At 41.4% G+C, this 22,297-nt stretch overlaps 1 protein-coding gene across 2 annotated transcripts in view; it reads left to right on the top strand.

The window, feature by feature from the left end:
- atp8a1 (ATPase phospholipid transporting 8A1) overlaps positions 1-22,297 on the top strand; it is a 122,502-nt gene that overhangs the window by 50,174 nt on the left and 50,031 nt on the right. The window contains exons 12-22 of one of the 2 annotated variants that reach the window (XM_073486877.1): positions 1,394-1,521; positions 3,454-3,531; positions 3,653-3,741; positions 7,502-7,546; positions 11,066-11,138; positions 15,405-15,510; positions 17,586-17,668; positions 18,695-18,744; positions 19,088-19,157; positions 20,670-20,754; positions 21,991-22,130. In XM_073486877.1, the coding sequence (XP_073342978.1) occupies positions 1,394-1,521; positions 3,454-3,531; positions 3,653-3,741; positions 7,502-7,546; positions 11,066-11,138; positions 15,405-15,510; positions 17,586-17,668; positions 18,695-18,744; positions 19,088-19,157; positions 20,670-20,754; positions 21,991-22,130 (947 nt within the window). The remainder of the gene's footprint in view (positions 1-1,393; positions 1,522-3,453; positions 3,532-3,652; positions 3,742-7,501; positions 7,547-11,065; positions 11,139-15,404; positions 15,511-17,585; positions 17,669-18,694; positions 18,745-19,087; positions 19,158-20,669; positions 20,755-21,990; positions 22,131-22,297) is intronic. The other variant, XM_073486878.1, reaches the window with a different exon arrangement.

Below are 22,297 nucleotides of genomic sequence, written 5' to 3'. Positions count from 1 at the left end.
CAGAGTATTAGTTGCTTTTTAACCGTTGATGTTTGATCTTCAGTATAAATTACTACTCAGTGGTCATGGTCACATCTCCAAACCTGAGCCTGCTGCACAATTTTGTTTATGAATCATATCGCAATTGTAATATCTGTTAAAACTAGAAGGCTCTGCCACGGCCCAACAGTCCTCTTTAATTCAATCAAGCCTAACCCAATATCGATCTCGACTCTAAATTTGAAACCACCCAGAACTGCTTAACCCTAATTTCAGATCTCCAGATGTGTATCAGCAACACAAGGTAACATGAGGACAACAATACAGTGCAGATGGAATCCTAACTCTCCTCTGTGTTGTGGAAAAATAATCTTACAATGTTAAAGATACTGAGAACATCTTATATTCATACTGTTACTACATTAGCAACATATATTTAAGAGAAGGCGAGAAGGCATCAGGTCTATTTCTGCACTTGTGTGACTTGTGCATGTCTTGGTTTGCTATGGTTTGACTTTTGATTCTCTCTACTGATCCGACACAGCACCACTCTTTCACGTCATAGCAGAAATCTTGCATAACATCACATAACAAGCTGGCTACTAGACGTGAGTGAAACGAGGTGATGTAGTGATCAACATTAACATCCAAACTTTTTTCGCTGGCATAATCCACCCCCTCTTTTCCACTCGTTGTTGGTTGAGAATGTGCTATGGACTGAATTCTCCCTCCTTTGTCTTGAGAGCATCCGATACGTTTGTCTTCCTCCCCACTTCTGATTAAGTACTCCCTCCTTTATGTGTTGTTGTATCAGTAGCAGTAGCTTCCATTCCGCCACTTTCTTTGTGCCATCCAGTTTTTTTGTTTCGCAATGTCATGGGGAAGGGCTGTCCCTCTCAACCGCAATGCTAAGATCAAGGCTTGGGTTGAGGAAGGTAACATTTGCACCTGCTGCAAGCTGAGGAAAGGTAAATCACATCCCTCCTGTTTTCATGTTTGGTGTCAGTGGGGTTGATCATTGCCAATTGTTTGGGGCTTTTGGGGGGACCAGCATCATTCTGCATAGTGCTTTGTGGAATTCATTGCCTGGATCATGCTGGATGCCAAGGCTGCTGCTGTGACACTAATGACATTTGAGATACTTCAGTCCCTGTTCGCTACTTTGAATCTTTGGGACATTAAATTGGACTGTTAATCGGTCGAGTCGTAAGAGGATGAGGTTGGGTGGAAGAAATGGTTAATTCCAGCTAATGCACAACGTTATCCCAAAACAGTCTCTGGATTGGGATAATGTTGGTCATTGGCTGGAAGTAGCTTTGGGCATTTTCATTTAACTAACTGACATTTATTGACCAGCACTTATGAGTCTCCTGTGTATTACTTCCCTTTTGTTCCTAAACTCATCCCCTGATAGACGGCGGGGCAGCCAACTTTGGTCTCAACTTCCTCACCTTCATCATCCTGTTCAACAACCTGATCCCCATCAGTCTCCTGGTCACACTGGAGGTTATCAAGTTCATCCAAGCCTTTTTCATCAACTGGGTGAGCTGAAGCTGCAGTCTGTAATTTATCTGAACTAAACTCCACTGTTTCATTGACAGGTGTGACTGTAACTTGAAAGTTACTTCTTCTTCTTCTTCTCTGTTTATTGGCGGATCGCAAACCACCTTTTAGCTGCAACAACCACCTACTGTATCAGAGTTAGTAGATGCTGTGCTTTATAAGTCAATAAACGCAATTTTGTGTCATATAATTATCAGCTAGAATTTCACAGATACCAGTAAATAGGCGATAATATAAATTTCCCAGTATCGGGCCAATAATTGATCAGTTTGATATATATTGTGCATCCCTGCCTGCGAGTTCAAACGAGCCAGCAGGACTTCTGCAAAGTTGTCACAACTATACTGTCACTGCTCTCAGAAACACCCCCAGCAAGGTTGTGGTTACAAAACCACAAGCAGAGCTGTTGCAGAAACACGGTGGACGATGCCTGCTCAGGCGTGTGAGAGCTGACCAATCAGAGCAGTCTAAGCTTTTCAGGAGTGGGGCTTAAAGAGACAGGCACAGGGTGAATAGAGATGCTGCAGCAATGGGCAGTATGAGAAAAAAGAACAATGTTTTTTTTGAACATTAAAGGATGTAAACATTTTCTAGTAGCACAATATGGGACCTTTAAATGTGTGTGTGTTTAACATCTATGTAAACATGCATTACAAAGCAGACATACCTGCAGCAGAGTATACACCGACATTTTGTGCTCACAGCCTGCAACAGCATACGTGTATGCTGTTGCAGGCTGTGAGCACAAAATGTCAGTGAAGAAAATGTTTGAATACAGTACAGTTAGTCGCTACATAAACAAAGTGAGATGGGTGGTAACTGTTTCAACATAGTGCACTATACTGCAGTTAAAGCTGCTATAATCATTGTTTTTATAGCAGCAATCGATCAAATGACGACTTGTATGTGAAGGGAGTTGCTCAAAGTGGTGAACCCACAGAGAATTATCACCCCACTCTGGGCTTTCCCTTAGCTCTTTAGACCATTTTGGCATCTTTTATTTTTGTTTTAAGGGTCGTAGCTGAACTGTGTTGATTGATTCTCTCACCGCTCAGATGCTTTCCATCTGAGGCATCTGCTTTTCCAGCAAAATACACCCTCTAGAATCCTGTTGTGCGCTACCTGCCCAACACCAAGTGGAAGACAGATAGAGTGAAACATTTAGCTGCTAACGAGCTGGATATTTTCCTCAGGAGCAGGTAGAGACCAAAACAGAATTAAAGGAGAGTGAATGTTGAAGTTATATATGTCAGGTCGACCCAAACATGACTCTGAATGGATGCTAATGTTGCTCCATGTCTGCTCGATGTGTAAGGAAGAGACTGTTGGCCAACACATCCAACATATCACCTTTATAAGGTGATAATATGTCTTGTTGCACTGCCCCAAAGTGGCCAAAAAATTATTACAGGTTCAGAAACTGGGTATCAACATTGGACTATAACAATTAAATGTTAAATGGTGTACAGATGACAAAGTTAACATCATGCACATAATATTTATAAGTAAGAAAAACATGTATGTGAATCTGTAAAGACCACTGAAACACTCGAGCGAGCACCTTGAATATTGTGCTGGTACATACTTAGCAAGTAGGTCAACTCAAATATCTCGGCAGAGGAATCGCACTGTTTCTTTTGCCCGAAGTTATTCTGAGCCCTTAAATTCATTAAATTTTAAATGAAAATCCGAGCAAGGAATTTTCAGCAACATTTAGGGCAGTTCTCAGTCGGCCTCTCGTCCTGCTGCCCCAGTTGGTTCATCATTTCCAGGAGGAAAAACAGACTGAGGAGACTGAGAAGGGCCTCGCTGAAACAAAGTGTTTTTTATTTGTTTCTGTTTCTATTTGGGGGATTTTATTTTTGTTTCTTTAATGAAGTCATACTTACAGCTCTCTGTGATTGGTTGTAGGACACTGATATGCTCTATGAGCCCACAAACACACCTGCCATGGCTCGCACCTCCAATCTGAATGAAGAGTTAGGCCAGGTAAACAGATCAAATAATACTTTACATTTCTCCAACACTTACTTAGAAGATCAATCTCTCCTTTGGAATAAAATGTATACCCATGAAATAGGTGTTCTGCTTTGTTTTTCTACCCATACAGGTAAAATACATTTTCTCTGACAAGACGGGGACCCTGACCTGCAATGTGATGCAGTTCAAGAAGTGCACCGTCGCTGGTGTTGCCTATGGGTAAGTTCTGTTTTACTCCCCCATCTTTATTTTCCCCGCTCCCCCCTATTGCACCCTCTGCCGTTGCCTCCCCCCATCACCATCGTTAAATGCCGAGTGTGCATCATGGTACATCTGGCGTTTCTCTCTCCTCCCTCGCCTTCTCATTAGCAGCTGCATCAGTGCTCCTCTCAACATAAACTATAAATAAAAGGCGGACAGACATTTGCAAGCAAAGGCGTTTTACTCTCTCCTTCGCAGGCTTTCGTCCACCGTTTGTCATGTTGGAGGTGAAAACTGGCTACATTTCACAGTCTTCTCTTGACAATGTCTTGACACAACAATATTGGTAACAAACAGAATCTCTTGTAAACATTTAGCCAAAGTTCATAGTGAGTGCACAAAAAATTACTTTTCCGCTCAGTTTCACTGATAAAAAAAGCAGATTCTGTCACATTTTAACATTTAAAATGAGCCCTCAATGTTTTCTCCCCCTGAATATTCTCATTTCATTTTAGTGCACCGATAATTAGTCTCAGTGGATGCAAAACAAGTGGGAGAGCAGAGTATCTTTACAGAACCAAAGCAAGTGCAGGCGTGACAGTACATGATTAATCCCATTAGGATTCAATTAAAAGCATGATTGATGAAGTGCAGGCTGAAGGACAAAAGAGAGTATTTTATCTGGAGTTCTCTGTGCCAAAGCTCTCATTATGCTGTGATTGCAGTGAGCACACCCCAACTTCTCATTGTTAATCCCCGGGTTAATGATATAAAGTAATTTCAAGTAGCAATAATGTACATGTTTATGATGTGATAGCTCTAAGATCATTGCTGATATTTTTTTTAAAAAAACAATTGCTGCAGATTAAAGGCAGGGGTGTTGTTTTGGGACTTTTGCTTTTAAATGGTTTTTAAATTGGGTCAAGCCTGCTGGTCGTCAGGGACAGACACACTCTTCCCTGCAAAGATTGAAGTTAGGCAGCTGCCTCTCTCTGTCCTTCATCTCAAGTAGAGATGTTTTCCTTTGATTCTCTGAAACGAGGACTCCCTCTTATGCAACTGATAAATATGGATGAGTGGGAAAAAAGTCAGGTTCTAATGAGGCGAGGCTGTTTTGATGATGCTTTTATTTGTCCTGCTCTTCTTTTTGTTCTTCTGGGTTCCCAAAATAAAAGTTGGGAGGGTTAGATTCAAAAACTGTTTATAGTACAGTTCATTGTTCCGAATTTATAATACACCAGACAATAACAATGTTAACTGCATCTGCAACTGCAGTAATGTGAGACATTTAATCCCACTGGGATTAAATGTCCTCCATCGAATAGATAATACAATTATTTTCTTTAATTTAAACACAAATCGGACATACAGTCACTAAACACAGCTGATTTTACAGCTGATTACATTGTATTGAGTGTTGATAATCTGACAATAAAAATAAAGTTTATCTCACAATTTCACAAAATGTGTCAGAAAATTGTCACAGAGCATCAAAGATACAATATGTAACATTTTCAAACCAAAATATCTTAAAACGTCTAGACCTGTGATATATTGTATTCAGAAATGTCTTAATTTTCCTCAAGCTAGCTGTGCGGTTCATTTGGTAGTCTGTTGTTAAAACATCCGATGATACCCTGAGAGACTGTGGAAGGATGCCGGCCAACATGGCTCAGCGTAACATGATTGAAACTTCAAATCATTACCTCATCTGTAAACATTCCTGCTTGAGTATGACAGCTCCCATGATGCCTTTGTTTGTTTCTTTTTTGATTGAGCGTCGCCTAGTGGAAGAAAATACATACTGTAATTTAATGGGTTTGCAGCTACTGTATGGCTTGGTTAGCCTAGAAACAGTTTGCACAGTTCACGCCTCCCGTTTGCCTGCCTGCTGTGTCCTTTCGTCCCCTCTCGTCATAGTCCTGAATAGAGCCGCTGTAAATAGCCTCCATACTGTATTCCCTGTCTTCACACTGACTGACTGGCTGTGTTCATCTCCAGTCTGGTGTCCAGTCGTGTTCGCTGGTAGACTGCTGAGCCCAGTGGAACTGAGCCCCGGTGCCTGCGGTGACCCCCATCAGCTAATAGGGCCACTTAGCTCCACGGCTAACTGCGCTTCTTGTTAATGGCAGCTGGTCGCCATAGCCAAAGATAGCTACAGCATGGTGTATAGTGAGCTGTCCAGGATAGTTTCAGAGCTACCTTTGAATTCTGGCCATTTCTTACAAATTACACGTTTAAGGACAGATTTCAAAGTATCTGACTATATTCAAGTAAGAAGAAGTATATTCTTGTGCCAAGAAAACTGAAATTACGTGAATAAAAATTACTTAAAACATTCCATATTTTAATACAAACTAATGAGCATGCATCTGCATAGCATTTACTGTGCGGCTTGACTTGTAATTTGGTGCCGGCACATACACACAAAGCCTCTCTGACACTGCTGCCTGCATGTGTTCCTCACCACAAATTAAGTGCTGCTGTAATTAATAAAGCCAACCCCAAGGGTCTAGACATTAATTAATTCCACTGGATTGGAGTCCAAATCTCAAGGAGAGATACTGTTTGGGTTAGAAAGGCTCCCAGAATCCTCTAGAGCGTTGTTAGTTTGGAGTAGAGTGGAAACATATTTTTTAAGATGTACTCAAGTGACAAAAAGCAGGAAAAATATGTTTTGATTTTCTTTTTTAATTGTGGGCGATTTGTCATCATAAAGTGTCACCCAGTAGATATGTACATTGGACACAGTTGTTATATATGTCTGACACTATCATTAACCCATATGCAGAAGGATTGGTTTGCTGTTAATGCAGATGACCTCAGTGCTGCTCCACTGAAGGTACACAAGTGAACAGACTCACAGTATGAAGCAATCTGAGTTCAAATCAAATGGAGAGTCGTGATGTTCATTGGAGCAAGTCGTCTGGTTGGCTCCACTCTTTACAGTTAACAAAGCCCTGCACTGCAGTGAGTCTGCCAGAGAGGAGATGTCAAAATAATTTGGGGCCTCATTTTAGAGCTGTGTGCTCTCTGACCACATTTAGTTTCAAACATTGTTGTTTTCATTGCTGTATCCATTGGTGGCCATGAACATATACACAGAATACTGACACACACATTGAAGATGTAGTTCCTGCTGTTGTGTATTGAGGAATGGGAGAGGGTGACACCTTGCTGTGATAAAATGATCCCAAATCACAGTGTTGCTGTTGTTTCTGGAGCATCATAATTTATGTTGTACCAGGACCATCACTGGAGCGACCAATCATGTTTTTGTAATGTCATAGCTCAGCGACTTAGGGGAATAAGACTGGAAAAATATGCACATGGGAGAAGTAAACCTTTCACACACACTTTTAATATTGTGAAAGGGTGTATTTTAACCTAAATCATGCTTAAACCTAACCAAGTATGTTTGCTGCCTAAACAAAACCAACTTTGTTTGCTGCCTGAACCTAACCAAGTAGTTTTATTGCCTAAACCTAACATTAAAAGAAAACTGAAAATAAGTACATCTAGTGCACCAACAAGAAGTGAACAGTCTAATAATATGCTCCAAATGGGACGTATATGACCAGAGGGCCTGCTGTAATCACTGCCTAACTCAACCTAACCCCAACACCTCAGCTTCAGTCCTCCCCGGCATCTGACCTATCATACTCTAACGCCTGCCAACTCATAAACAAACCATCTTGAAATCCAATCCTGGCATCTGTGCATTGACAGAACATGTTAACAATAGACTTTGTCAACAAGATAATTTCTTTTCCAACAGTCACGTCCCTGAGGCTGAGGATGGTAGTTTTGCAGAGGATGACTGGTAAGATGACTGGTGTGAAATGGTGGTCGTTTTTTTTTTTTTGCTCCTCGCTTCTGTGATGTATCAGTGCTGCCTTGCCTTGTGGAAACCGTGACTTTGAACACAACACCTCAATATATATATATGTCTGTTGTTTTGTTTCGTTCAGTACACTCGGGACGTGTTGTATGTGACTGTGGCTCTTGATTCATTGTGTTTATCTGTTGATGTGAAATGATGGCCTTAAACAAATGTTCTTGTATCCGCTGCCAGTATTGCATTAGAAGTGTCGCTGAATTCAAAGTGGTTACGTGTTGTGGCTTCCTTATAAGCACTCATTCAGCAGGTTTGATAAGCCGAGCCTTCCAGTGTATACTGTCTGTTGTGTTGAGGCTGAAGCTGTGCAGCACATTCCCCTTTTCCCCAGTTAACATCAAACTAACTTTGGAGACGGTAGCTACACACTCTCTGTCACACATACACACACACACACACAGTCCCACTTCTGAGATCCATCTGCTACAGTGTTGAGATCTGCAGTAACAGCATGGGCGTGTCTCATCCATTTTGCATGGGGGATTGAGGCCTGTTTGTTAATGCCTATTATGCCAAAGTGTTAAATCTCGCTGCTGTGAAGGAAGTTGCCAGCTTCCATGAGAGCATGTCTCTTTTCGCTGTTTTGTATTCTCATTGAAACAACTGAGTTAGAGGCTTTATTTATTCTTCTGGTTCCCTTTTAAATGAAGGTTGATCAGGTTCAGCCACTATTAAAGGACACATATTATGCTCATTTTGATGTTCATAATTCTATTTTTGGTCACTACTAGAATCGATTTACATGTTTTAATGCTTAAAAAACACATCAGTTTTCTCATTCTGACCTCTGTCTGTTGCTAGATGCTCTGTTTTAGCTCCTGTCTCTGTAAGGTCCACCTGTCTAGGATTGGTCAGCACACATACACCTGCGCCAGCACCGCTCACTGTATCTCCAGTCGGCTCTGTATTGTTTTCAGCTTCCAGTTAGCTTCACTTCTACGGGACTAAAGACGAGGCGTGTCAGGCACATCAGGAGCAGTGGAAGGGAGGAGCTTTCATTAGTGTGGTCTTTGGGATTTTTAACTTTTAAGACCTTTTACATGCACAGGAACCTTTTATAATACACTGAAGGAAAGGGAAAAAAAAAACACAAAAGGCATAAGGAGCATAGGTCTCCTTCAATGTTTAATGCCATCTTTCTGCCGGCCAGCTATAAAGTTATTATTTCCTCCTCTGAACCGTCAGGCGCAGAGCAGCATCGTGTGACACAGGTTTGATCTGTTCCCCGGCTATTGACTGTGAACAGCCAGCGCCCTTGTTCCCATAGTGGCAGGACCTCTGTGTGCTGGCAGATAATCAATAACTGACCGTCGTCCGGTCCACACCCAGCCTCGTGCCTCAGAAATTTCATCAAGACAATTGAGGCAGCGAGCAAAGCTTAGGGCTTCCTTCCCTGTGCGAGGGTTAGAAACATTAATAATGACTCCATAGATTTTCTGTGTCATTTTCAGTCTGTTGTGGAATTTGTTATTTTGAAATGTAGCTTACACGTAGTAATATGTCGCATGGATGTAACATACTATAGTCAGAATAAGGAAACATATTTTATAGTATGTGATGCAAAACATCAAGCGTTTTAGTTGACACATCTGCCCTCTTTAATGTGTTTACCGCATGTATGCGGGGTGTTTACAAATGCAGACTTTGTTTCTCCCTGACATATTTTAATAAATCCTCTAAGTGTGATAAATTTCACTAACCTCCAGGTGTAACACAACATCGACTCCAGCCCTGTTGTTTAATTACATCGCTGTGTTTTTCCTATATTTCTTCCTTCCCCAACATCTATTTGTTGGTGGTAGATGGAAGTATTACTGCCCGGCTGGCTCTCAGGGATCCGACCAATGTGTCCTGTGGGGTTAGAAAGACTTATGGTTGCTAATGGCAGCCTCTGTAACATTTCTATCAACCCCTGGTGCCATGAACAAAGCTGCTGTCTACCTGATCTATAGGACTCTGTTTATCACAGAATCATGAATCGATCGACCCGACAGCCAGTGAGCGGCTGGTGGCTTCATACAGAATCACTGCCTCAAGCCGCTACAAGTCCTCTCTTTATATCAATGGAAAGGTCTTCTCCACAGTCCAAATTATTTTTCTTTTGCTTTATTCCGAATGGACTTCACGATATTGAATTATTTCGCATCTTGCCAGTAACAAAAATCATTTCTGGTGCGAGTATGAGAGACTAATTGTGTTTCCAGTAATTTATGAGTGTTGGCTTTGATTAGTCGATGAGTAATGTGGTCTTTTTAGCTGCCAGACATTCAGCCTGCCTGCTGTGTCCCTGTAAGCAGTGCCTCTTGCATTGTTTAATTTCTAAAGCACAGGGGAACACCATTTATTATTTACAGAAATGACTGAAGTGAATATAATATATGAAGGCGAAAAATGAATAAATGAATGAGTGTGTATTCTTTGTGCATTATGAAATAATAATGTCCCGTTTCAGAACATCGTTTTCTCAAAGGATGAGCCGCTTCTGCCAACATGGACAGAATCCCAAACAGTCGCACTGTACGTCACATTACTGAAGCCCAGGGGAGCTGCATTTGCATTCTGTCTGCACTGCAGTTCATACTTTTCTCAACAAATGTCGATAATGTGTTGGCACATGCTGTGGCACTGGCTGTGTCTGTTTGAGACCTGTTTTGTGGTGCCACGCTCGGTCCACACGAGTTTTATCTAGAGCTGAGCTTTTTGGGTAAAATGTGATAGTAAACTGAATATGTTTGGGGTTTGTGTTTGTCAAACAAGTGGAATGCTTCACATATGGCTGAGAAAATGATCAGCAAACTAATTTACATTGATTATAATCTAAAATTGCAGCCCTGGTTTTATCTGCAGTGGCCGTTCAAACCATGATGTTGTCACAGATGATCCAGTAATGTGAGGTGTTGAGCCTCCTGAACTGTTTCAGACTCATCGAGGCCGCCCCGATTATATCAAACATGTTTTGGTATTAACGATTTAAAACCTGGATGATTACATCTGTACTTTTCAAGCCGAACCACAACAACCAGTGAAAAACGCGTACCAGAGCAGCCGACTGTCCCGCCAAGCAATGATAAACATACAAGCCCTTGAGGCTAATGGTAGCTAGCATACTACTGTCGATGGAAGCTTAAAATCTCACCTCCAGTTCTCGCTAAAGAATAGAAAACCAGTTTTAATGTGTGTGTGTCTGTCCACATTCTTGGTGCATACAAACACTTTTGTTATGCCTGTTAGTGTATTTGGAAAACTGTCAGACACTCGTGGAAAGTTGAACTTTTGAACTCCTGTTGTTGTCAGAATATTCTGATCCTGATTAATTATTTGTTCTTTACCGGTCTAGTCAACTGTGACGACAACATGTTTTATCTTGCTCTAGTGCTATACAATAGTGCTATCATGTATTCCAGTGTGCTCTGTTGTTTTGACTTCTCCGTCTCTTCTTTCCAGGCACAGCACACACTCGTCAGAGGAGGCAGGATTTAATGACCCGAGCTTACTGGAAAACCTCCAGAGTAATCACGTAAGTAATGCCAAGGTTCCCTACTATCTGCCTGCACTGACGGCTGTTTAGGACGAAATTAAGAGGGATTTGGACTCTTAATTGTGTGTGGTTGTATAACGTCTCTTGCCATTTTAAGTGGACCTCAGTGACGTCGTGGACTTGTGTTGGCTTGTATGTTGTGACTGAAAACTGGTGAAACGGCCGTGATGTTTCATGGCATGCATTATTTCGTTTGGAACAAGACATCGTGTTTTGACATAAACTGACTTAATTCTCCTTCGTATCAGTTTGATTTAAAATCGTGTTGAAGGGTGGATTACTGTTTCTTTACAGGACACTGTAAACACAGGCAGGCAAACAACCTAATTAGCTCATTCTGACAGGACCAAGACATGTTTATTTGCTTATCCACTGTGGGGAACTGTACTGCTGTGGATATGTAGATTAGTGTGAACTTATGAAGATGAAGACTGACTAAAAATGACATAAGAAAATCTAATATTTGGCGGTTTTGCCTTTGTCTCAGACAAGCACCCGGTCATGCAGTTTGTTGGTGTCACAGGACTGTTGAGGGAGCAGTAAAGGCCACCTGTGATAATGAAATGGGTGAACACTGTGATTGATTGGCTGTTTGAGTCGCTCAGCTGCAGAACAGTGTGGGGGAGGCAGGATGTCACATCTGATTACGTACAGTAGCACCGCCCAGGGAAAGTAGTAATCCCGCTGTGATGTTTGCTTTGTTATGACAGCAGAACCTCTGCACACATTGAGTTTATCTAGGATCTGCTTTACACTCGTATTGATAGCCCTGCACCCACTGCTAATTATAGCGCACAACCAACCGCTGTTTAGAAACCACAGTCTCTCTGATTGTCTGGTAATGAGGAATCTGTTGTGTTGTAGTTGTACTAATGCTTTGTTGATGCTGGATGTCTTCATGTTGAAGCACATCTGTGAGTCATAACGTTCTCCTAATGTCTTTTATTTTTAAGATACTTTCTATTATGACAAGACTCATGCTAATGTTGATGCTGTTGTGTATTTTGAAAGTTATTTTTGGCATTTAATCCAGGTTTACTCTAATGGCACTGTCATTAAAGGATGAGTTCACCATTAAAATGAAAATACAGTCATTATCTACTTACCCCCGCGCAGATGGAAAGTCAGGTGGAGTTTTGTTTTGCAGCATTCTCCTAAACAGCTGCAATGGATGGGTACTTGGTTTAAAACATAACAAAACACCTGTGAGAAAACATAAAATGGCTCCATACAGCTCGTCCGGTGTAATCCTAGTCTCCGCAAGCCCTGAGATCCCAAATGACTGATTCCAGTCTTTGTGCTAAGCTAGGCTAACTAATATATATATTGCACAGGATGTGACGTTGGTATTGATCTTCTTCTAACTCTGATCTCCCTGAACACAGAAACAAATATGTTCCACTTTATATCACATCCACAAGAGAAACATTAAGCTTGTTATTATTATCTCAGTTCAAACACTATTAATAACCCAGACCTCTCACTCGTCTGACACATAGTGAGACGATACATTTCATTAACACCTTATGTTCTCACAGTTCAAACACTTTGTCCTCATGGCCATCAGGATGCTTCTTACTTAAACATTACTAATCCTGATCATTAACAACACTTCTGACTGCAGGCTATTTGTAGGAGTAGTGTTGATACAGTGCGGAGGGGGATGGCAGACTGGAGGAGAGGGGAATTAACAGTGCTGACAAAAATAAACATCCCCTCTGGTGCTTTTCATGTTCTCTTGAGTCACTGGACATGTTCTCCGCCCGCAGACTCTCAGCAGCCTTCGTGGGTGTTTGTTTGCTCGCTGGCTCGTCTGAGCTCTCTGCTTCATTTTCTCTTGACCCTTCAACTTTCTCCACACTGGCCACGTCTGAAGTGATCAGTGTCCGTCACACAGATTACCCAGGAGTCAGTGGGGGTGATGGCTGGCAGCACGGTATTAGCTGTCACATCTAATTGTGCCACGCGCACTCTGCCTAGGTTACTACCAGTCTGGGTAGCAAATACACATTTGTACTTCTATCCATGTGGGGACCCTCATTGACACAATGCATTCTTTGGTCCATAACACTAACCTTAAAGGAATAATTGAACATTTTCAGTAATATGTTTACTTGTTTTGTTGGAGTTTTATGGGGGGTTATGGGCGGGACTAGTGACTTCCTGCGGTCCTGTTGACACTGTTAGGTTGACAGGCAAACCATAGAGACTCCCAAAAATGTGACCTGTACGCCTACCCTTATCCTGTACTCTAGATTTAATGATATATTAGAGATCTATTGTATGGGATTCAGCAGATTGCAACCAACTTAATACCCCTCGCCACACCCTCCCTTATGCTGGCTGCCAAAACGCGAAAGGCTCTCTCTAGAGCAGGTGTTTTGTTTGTCCCCTCTGGGCTACTGTAGAAACATGGCGGACTCCGTTGATGAAGACCTGCTCTCTATGTAGATATGAAAGGCTCAATTTAAAGGTAACAAAAACACAACAATGCTTAGTTTGAGGTGATTATGCAGAATTAATGTGCAAACGAACTGTGTTTACTGACAGCAGTTTTACAAAGTTTTCCAAAGCCCACACATGAAAACATACGTATTTATGTTACGTGCACTGGATCTTAAACTCTGATCTTAACCCTGAAAACCAAGTTGAAGAGGTGAGGACCTGCCAAAATGTAATGACACTCAAAAAAATGTTTATACAATTGAACTGGTTCCTCACAAAGATAGGGATAAAGGACACACACACACACACAAACACACACACACACACACACACATACACACACTTGTATGTCCTTCAGAGGATACCTGTCAACCCAGAGCAGATTAGCATGCTGCTAGGAGGCAGAGGGGCCTCTCACAGCCACCTGGACTGTAATAGACTCTGTGTTTTTTCATTTACAAGAGGCCCTTTGATGTGCCCTCCCCCCTCCATTCATTGCTCCTTTGTTCCCTGTTAGAGATCTCTCATCAGAGTTGCCAGGGCCGACAGAAAGAGCAAATTTGATAATACCGCGTGCGTGCGTGTGTGTGTGTGTGTGTACACAGCTTTTTGTTCGAGAAGGGAAAGAAAAGCAGATGTTTTTGAGTAATACGTTCTCAACAAAGCATGGCACATGTTTGTTACATCAGGTTTTCATTATCATCGTTGGCCTGTAATGTTGAGCTTTTTCTGCTATTGATCAGATTTTTAACAACCAGTAGCAACCTGAATCATGTTTGCTGTATGACTCAGGCCTGCAGCAGCCCTGCATATCTCTGCCTCGCTGACTAGAAGCTGGTGGTCCTGCAGCCTTGGACAGGAGCCTCAGCAGATGCCTGTCTGAATGACCCCCCTGGCTTGTTACTCATACGTTTTCCCTCATTAATGGAAAATGCCCTTCGTATGTAGGTTAGGCCTTTTTTCATTAACTGAAGCAAGTTTATATTACATGCACATGCATGAGTAAATGTCTGTCTGCAGATGGCGAGGTCTGTGGGATCCTACTGGCTTGTTACCAGCAGTCATTAGTCTGGCCCGAACCTGACTATAGCCACATACTGGAGCCACATGTGTTTCAGACACCTGGCAGTGGCTTCGAACAACAATATGTTGAGTTAATAGCTTTCTAGACAGACTCTGGAGACTCTGGAGAAAAGTTTTCTCTACCAGTTTCAGGACTGTACTGTAATAATAGTCGTGTCTTTAAAGGAATCTCCACAGGAATGGAAGTGCGAAGAAATAATCAGTTGTCATTTGTTTTGCTGTTTCCTCCTTCCTGCTACTATAAAATATTGATTTGTGGTGCACAGTTAGACACTGACATTTTCCAAAAGGTTATCAGTAGGGATGCAAACCACACCAATATGCTCAGTGTGCCTCCCACCGCCTGATGGAAACACTAATGAGACATTGCATGTGTAGCAACAGCTAGCTCTAGATTTTAAGAATTTGTGGTTTGGTTTCAATAAATACTCCAACTTACCTTTCACTTAAATATACAGGACATACATTAATGACGAGAAGTTGTCTGTAAACATGGCTGCACACCCAACATATTATGGCTGTTAAGGTTGTGTGTTTGATCTGTCTTACACATTTACATCAGCTGTGAGTCATGCAGGTCTATCAGAGTCTGTCATAGTGCCCTCTCTCTCCCTACAGTATCACAGAGGTCTTTCTGGTTGTTTTGTTTCTGTTTTGTTGTGACATGTTTTTACTGAAGAGCTTTTAGAGTCAAAGTGCCCTTTCCTCTTCTTGTAGCCGACAGCTGCTGTCATCCAGGAGTTCATGACCATGATGGCCATCTGTCACACTGCAGTCCCTGAGCGCACGGATGGAAATATCACCTACCAGGCTGCATCTCCAGGTAGATCACACCTTCATCAACACAGCTAGTGGATATACTGTACAGTATGCTGCTCTGTTACCTCCCCAGTGTATGATGTGTGTGTACACATTATAATCTGGGAGAGTTGTTATTGCCCAGACTTCGTCTTGTTTCCAGGGACTGACAAGAGAAAAATAAAGAACTGAACAACATCAGGATGGCAAACATGTCATCCTTATGAGTCTTCAGCTGTAGATTAAAGATATGTCTTGCTTTTGTCCGTCATCTCCTTTGACTTTATTTTGCACTGCAGAAGGAGCCACACACTGTGGTAATAGGTAGTTAGCTAGTTACTGTGGCTTCTTGTTCTTCTGTTTTATGGCTGATGGCAACCTACTCTGTCAATGCTAGTAGGATAGGAATGGAAATGATTTAAGAGGCACTGGAATATTTGCATGATATTATCACATGTTTATTATTAACAGGACATCAATATTTCCTTTTTAAAACATCACGTCCAGTAAAAATCTGATATCGTGACATCTTTAGTTCCAAGTAAGAAATATCTTTAGTTTTGCAGGCCAGTATAAAATGTGAACCCTCAAACACACAACAGACTGAAGCTGCAAAAGTAGAAAACATTCAGCTGTTCCAACACTCATTTCCTTTAGCTGACTAAAGTATCAAAACTGCAGAGACTGTTACCTTTGTTGCCTATAGATGGCGCTCACCTGCATGTTTATCTGCAATTCTGAGCTGCTGTAGCTTTTTCTTACCTGATGCTGGTGAGCTGAACTAAACTGCAGGTCCAGAAACTGCAAACCTTAAACTGCTGCTGCTGCTGCTGCAGCTCTGCACGAGGCTGGCTGGACCTGGTTCCAGGTGCTTTGCGTCAATGTTGCTGTGTCCTTGATTTATTTTTGTTTTTCTGTTGAGATATTTAATTTTCCATCTAGTGACCTCTGTGTCTTCAGCAAATGGAACATATCACCACAGCCTCCAGGTAGCAGTATTTCATAAAGACATTTATATAATCATCAGAGCAGGAGAGAGAGCCAGGAATCGTATTAGAAAATAAAAAATCCTGTTCACAGAACGCGTGGTGTGTGTCACTTCTGCTTACTTTGAAGCCTCGGTGTCTCACATTCACCGCAGTGACGCAACACCTTCCAGTCAATAAAACAGGATGATAATGTGATTCTTGAACTCCACAAAATCACTTCCATGAGAGGAAGTGAAATCAACTACTGAGACTCTGAAATGTTTTGCCTTTGTGTTTTACATGAATGGCTGCAGCTCAAAGCGTCTGCATGTTGGCTTCACCACTCAGACACAGCGGTTGCCCCTAGCAGCTGTTTGTAAATGTCCTGAAAATAAAGGACCATCCTAATGAACTCTGAAAATGTCACAATGCTTAAAGGCACAAATATGTGATCCGAATGTAAACAAAGAAGCAGCTGTCATCGGCAGAGACAGGGCTTTCAGTATATGGACACCAGACCGCAACTAAATGAGAGGTGTTAATGTTTCCTGATGCTTCTGACTACATTAGTGATGTTAGTGAGCACAGACGTAAAACAGACCTTTGTTCAGTTCAGTATACTACAAACAATAAATGCTTTTCCATCTCTCACTGTGGTGAAAATGGCTTTTGGGGCTTTTAATGAACAAATATTGATTGGCTAAAAGGGTTCTGTAATAATTGTACAAAGCAGTGCTGCTGCTGCTGCTTTTCATCTGATGAGTTTTTTGCCTGATTGCTTAGAACAATCATGGTCTTATGGAGCTTTGGGGTTTAAAGCAGAGCGGGGATTGGCTGCCGAGAGAAGGGTAGTTAAGTGAACTGTAAAAAACAAGCAGAGAGCTTTTTCTCGCCCCGCAGCATCCTCATGCAAGCTGTAGCATCAGCCGTACCTGATCCTCAGCTTTCAGTCACTGCTCTCATTGTGAAAATGTGTCGAGATGAACTAGTTTCATGAGCACGGCTCTTTTCGTAAATGTCAGGTTCACATCGGGTTATCTTCAGACAGCGCTGTATCTGCCTACAGTCTGTGTACTTGTACTGTTGTTTACGTTATTATCTGTAACATTTTGTGTTTCTTTTTGCTTTCAAGATGAAGGAGCTCTGGTGAGAGCAGCACGAAACCTCGGCTTTGTGTTCTCTGGCAGAACCCCAGACAGCGTCATTGTGGAAATGGTAAGAGGGACAAGATGAGTTTAATGAAAGGCATGCCCGCTATTGTACTGATGGATGGATCCACTAAATCTTTAATACGAGGATCCTGATGGTCCGCTGTGACCTCAAACAAGAAAAAATTACTGACTAACTATGAGACTGTGCTCACACTGACAAATATGTGATACTAACGACAAGGGTATCAGCTCAATCCAAGAAGTGAAATGTGATTTACTCTTAACACTCTTTATGCTGAGATAAGCTAGCATCTTTAGATTTACTCGACACACATGAAAATGGTAATCATCTCATCTCACTCTTTGCTGGAAAGTGAATAAGTGTATTTTCCTTCCCTGTCGAACCATTCCCTTTGCCAAACTGCACATCCCAGTTATTTTCTTCATGAAGCTGTATTGTCTGTATCATATCTCGAGGCAGTACGCTGGGCAATTAATTCACTATTTTTTATTTTTGCACAGATGTTCCAAAACAGACCTTGAGCTAAATCTAACATACATAATTCAAGAGAACTCTTCTGTATTCACGGTAATGGAAAATGAGGAACATCCCATTCTGTGTGATTATACCCTGAGCTGAAGCAGCGTGTGTCCTCTCCAAAGCTCAGGTCACCCATCCTGTTGTCCTCTTAATTGGCTAACCTGATGATTGCGCCCAAAGTAGCACAGGCAGAAAGGCCAGAACTATTTAAATTTTTTTTTTTCTTCTGCCGAGAACATCTTGTCTGCAAGACGCTTGTCCGATTTCTTAACCTTTATTAGGCCTAAAGCCCTCAGCATCTATTTAATCACTCTGTCTTGTACCTAGCGGTCTCTACAATTAAAGAAGTTAATTGAATTTTACCTTGTTATTCTCCCTCCATCAGCTCAGTGCAGGCAACTGATAAACACATTTAAAGTGCAATTAAGGCTGATTCGAGTAGGGTGGCAGGGTTGACTTGTGCTACTTAAGATAAGTTGTATGGAAGATGACTCAGGTTGAGATGCGTCCTTTCAGAGTGTGTTAACACGTGTTTCTCTTTGGATTCAGCTCGGAACAGAGGAGAAGTACGAACTACTTCATGTGCTGGAATTCACGAGGTAAATTAATCATTATGTGTACAACTGCTATATGTTTTAATACGTTGTCTGTACAAGCCGTAGGTGTACATATACATTGTATTTTCTGGATGAATCTCAAAAGAATTGTATGAAAATGAAGTTCATCATCTTCCCGTCGCCCTCATGATTTGTACTAATTAATCGTGTGACCTGGGTGTGATATCTCGCCCCCCACCTCTTTGATTTCTAATTTCAGCAGACGTATTTCGGCTCAAACAGCACTCGATAATTTGCTGTAACACCTCGCAATGTGATGTCTCTCACTTGTTTTCTCTTCTCATCCCACCTTCTTCTCCCTCTCTTGCCTTTTTCTTTCTCACAGCGCGAGGAAGAGGATGTCAGTCATCATGCGCACCCCATCTGGGAAGATCCGCCTCTACTGCAAGGGAGCGGTGAGTGTCTGTCTCTCTCCATGGCAACGCATGACAGCCCATCACCATTGTTGCCACACACACACACACACACACACACACACACAAGCACCGAAAGCTCTTCTCCCCTCATTGCCTCTCACTCTTGTCAGGACATTTTTACAACGAGCATAAAGAGATCACGATTTTTTACATAAGGGTATCTCTGGAAAATAAATTTTTTTCACATGATTGCAATCAGGTACCAGCACCTACCAGATTCACCTCACAGCTGCATACATATCAGGGCTGGGCATTATATTGATATTATATTGTTATTGCACGTATCGTTATTTCATAAGTAGCACAACCGTTGTCTTTTCCTGGTTTTAAAGGCTGCATTACAGTAAAGTGGTGTAATTTTCTGAGTTTAGCAGACTATTCTACTTATTCTAATACTTGTATTTACCCACGTAGTCATTGTATTGGATTATTGATGATTATTTATCAAAAATCTCATTGTGTTAATATGTTGTGAAAGTAGAAATAGTCATCCCTCCGATTCATTATTGCTGTATTCAGTCAAAAGTATGGTGATATTTAATTTTGTCGATGAGTCCTAGCATTTATGAAGCGCTTCTGACAAGATTTCAAAATATTAAGATATATATTGTATTGCAGTATAGCCCAAAAATATTAATCAAGGCCATATTGCCCAGCTCTAACACAGACCTAGAACTCTACTCGACGGACACAACATTCAAACAGGGCTGCAGACTAACTTTTTGTACTGGCTGCACTGATGCACCCAGCTGTATCCAATGATACATATTAATTTAATTACTTAACACATTATGTAAATGATCCACCAATGGAAATGTTCTCTCACTCTTGAAGGATTTTTGGGTGCATGTGCGACCAACCTAGTCGGACCCTGGAGCCCTGCAAAAGGAAATGATATTTTTGGTGCAATTGTAACAATGGCAACATGTTGCGTATATATTCTGCTATGAGCAGCTAGTGAACTGGAGGAGTTTGAAGGGATTGCTATGTGCATATTTGGCCTTGTCAGTCTTATCTGAGCATGAGGTCAGTAACAATGTAAAACAGTGAGGTTTATCATTTATTATAGGTTTTTTATTCACTTGTTCTTGTTGTGTAAGTAGGTTTTAAGACAAGTATACCTAGCAAATGTGTAATTTTCCTAAATTTCTCTGAGCAGGTTTAGTGCTTATGTTTTCTTTACCTTCTTACGTTTCTTATGCACGAGAAAGTTTCGGCTGCAGCTTGTTGTTTATGCCACTAAAACATATTACTCCAAGAATAATTTATTCATTACAAGATCCAGATACGTGTCATGTATTAATTCATTCCCCTGTAACTGTTTTTCAAGTGAATGATTATTTCAGCACTGAAAGCTCGAGGGCCATTTGGCAAATCTGAATCTGTTCTGAGTGCAACATAAAGTCCAACACCGATTCGCCCAGTAGTCCAGGATGTTCCTTTCTTCCTTCTCCGGGTGTCGATAACCAGTGAGTGTTTGTTTTCCTTCAGGACACGGTGATCTATGACCGTCTGGCAGACAGCTCGAGGTACAAAGAGATCACGTTGAAGCACCTGGAACAGTTTGCCACTGAAGGTGAGTGGACAGACATCGCCCCCTGTCTGCCGCACGTAAAACATCTTTTAGGATGCCTCTAACGTGTGTTTCTTTATGGTCATTATCATCACCTGGTCATCAGTTGCAGCATAATTTTTTAGAACTCATCCATATATTGTAGTGAACAGTAAATCCTAATGTGAGTATGCTGAAGTATATTAATCTAAAGCAGTGCAGCTGAAAAAACTGCATCTTCTCTCTGTTCTGTGTTCACACTGCCCCCTTGTGAGACACCAGCAAAATGATGTCATTGGGAATATTTGATGCAGGCTAAATATAGCATCCAGGACAGATTGTGAAGATCATAATTTTGAGAGGCCTGAATAAAATATCACTTCCTTTATCTTTCTGACAAGAAGAATTAACTATTAATAACTTCATATTTGATCTTTCTCAAATGTTATAAGCACTGAACATAGAAACTATAATTAGTTGTGACTTAGATAGTTTGACTCCCTACATGTTTCTGTTCACATGAACTACAAACACAACTACTGATACAGGGGATACTATGTTTATGTTAATTAAACCCATTTTTAAGCAGCGTCGACATGTAATCTGCTGAGAAGACAAGGCGTGTCTAGAGCAAGGGCACAGACGGGGAGATTTGCTGCATTAGTATCAGGTAGCCTGCCACGAGAACTAATACTCTTAGGCATCAAATTTTTGCCCGAAATATTTGTGAGAAACTGTATGTTTGTCATCTCAAGACCATTTTATGCAACTGATGATAAAAATGCAAGTACGCCCTTTCCAAAAACAAAACAAACAAACAAACAAACAAACAAAAGAATTAGCCAGAGTATGGGTAGACGGCTAACTGCCCTCCGCCCTGTTATTTCTGACCAATTTAATATATATAACATAATAAATATGCACAAGATAGTAAAGTACCCATTTACCAACAAATACTACCACTGTATAACACATGGCAGTTAGCTACCATCCATTTTGTGTTGTGCTCTCCATGTCTACCAGCCCCCCAGTCCTTCAAAAGGTCAGAAATGTTTAGAAAAGCTTCAGAAATGATTGAATGATTGACATTAGTGCTTCTTATGTATTGGTATTAATTTTAACAACACCAACAGTTACACTACACAACTCCATTTTAATGTCATGCCTATCGTCTACTTAAGAGCTCAATGTAATCAACAAATCAAAGTTTTGAAGTGGTAAGAAGTCCTGACATTCGACCCTGGTGTTTTCCTCTTCCAGGCCTGCGTACCCTGTGCTTTGCGGTGGCAGACGTCAGTGAGTCGTCCTATCAGCACTGGCTGGAGATCCAGAACAGAGCCTCCACCTCCCTCCAGAACAGAGCCCTTAAACTGGAGGAGAGCTACGAGCTGATAGAGAAGGTGAAATGTGTTTGTGTGCTGTCAGTTCCTGATGCCATGACTGCCTGTTACATTTCCTGAACTTTTGCCCGGGAGTCCTGCCATCACAATTTGTGAAATGCTTGAGCTTGGCAAGTAAGAGGCGATTTCTCTTTATCTGGTTACCTGCTGCATTTATTTAATACACA

The sequence above is a fragment of the Pagrus major genome, chromosome 18 (genome assembly GCF_040436345.1).
Source record: "Pagrus major chromosome 18, Pma_NU_1.0".
Lineage (NCBI taxonomy): Eukaryota > Metazoa > Chordata > Actinopteri > Spariformes > Sparidae > Pagrus > Pagrus major.
The sequence above is the reverse complement of the archived record's forward strand: the minus strand, read 5'-3'. Positions and strand labels throughout refer to the sequence as shown.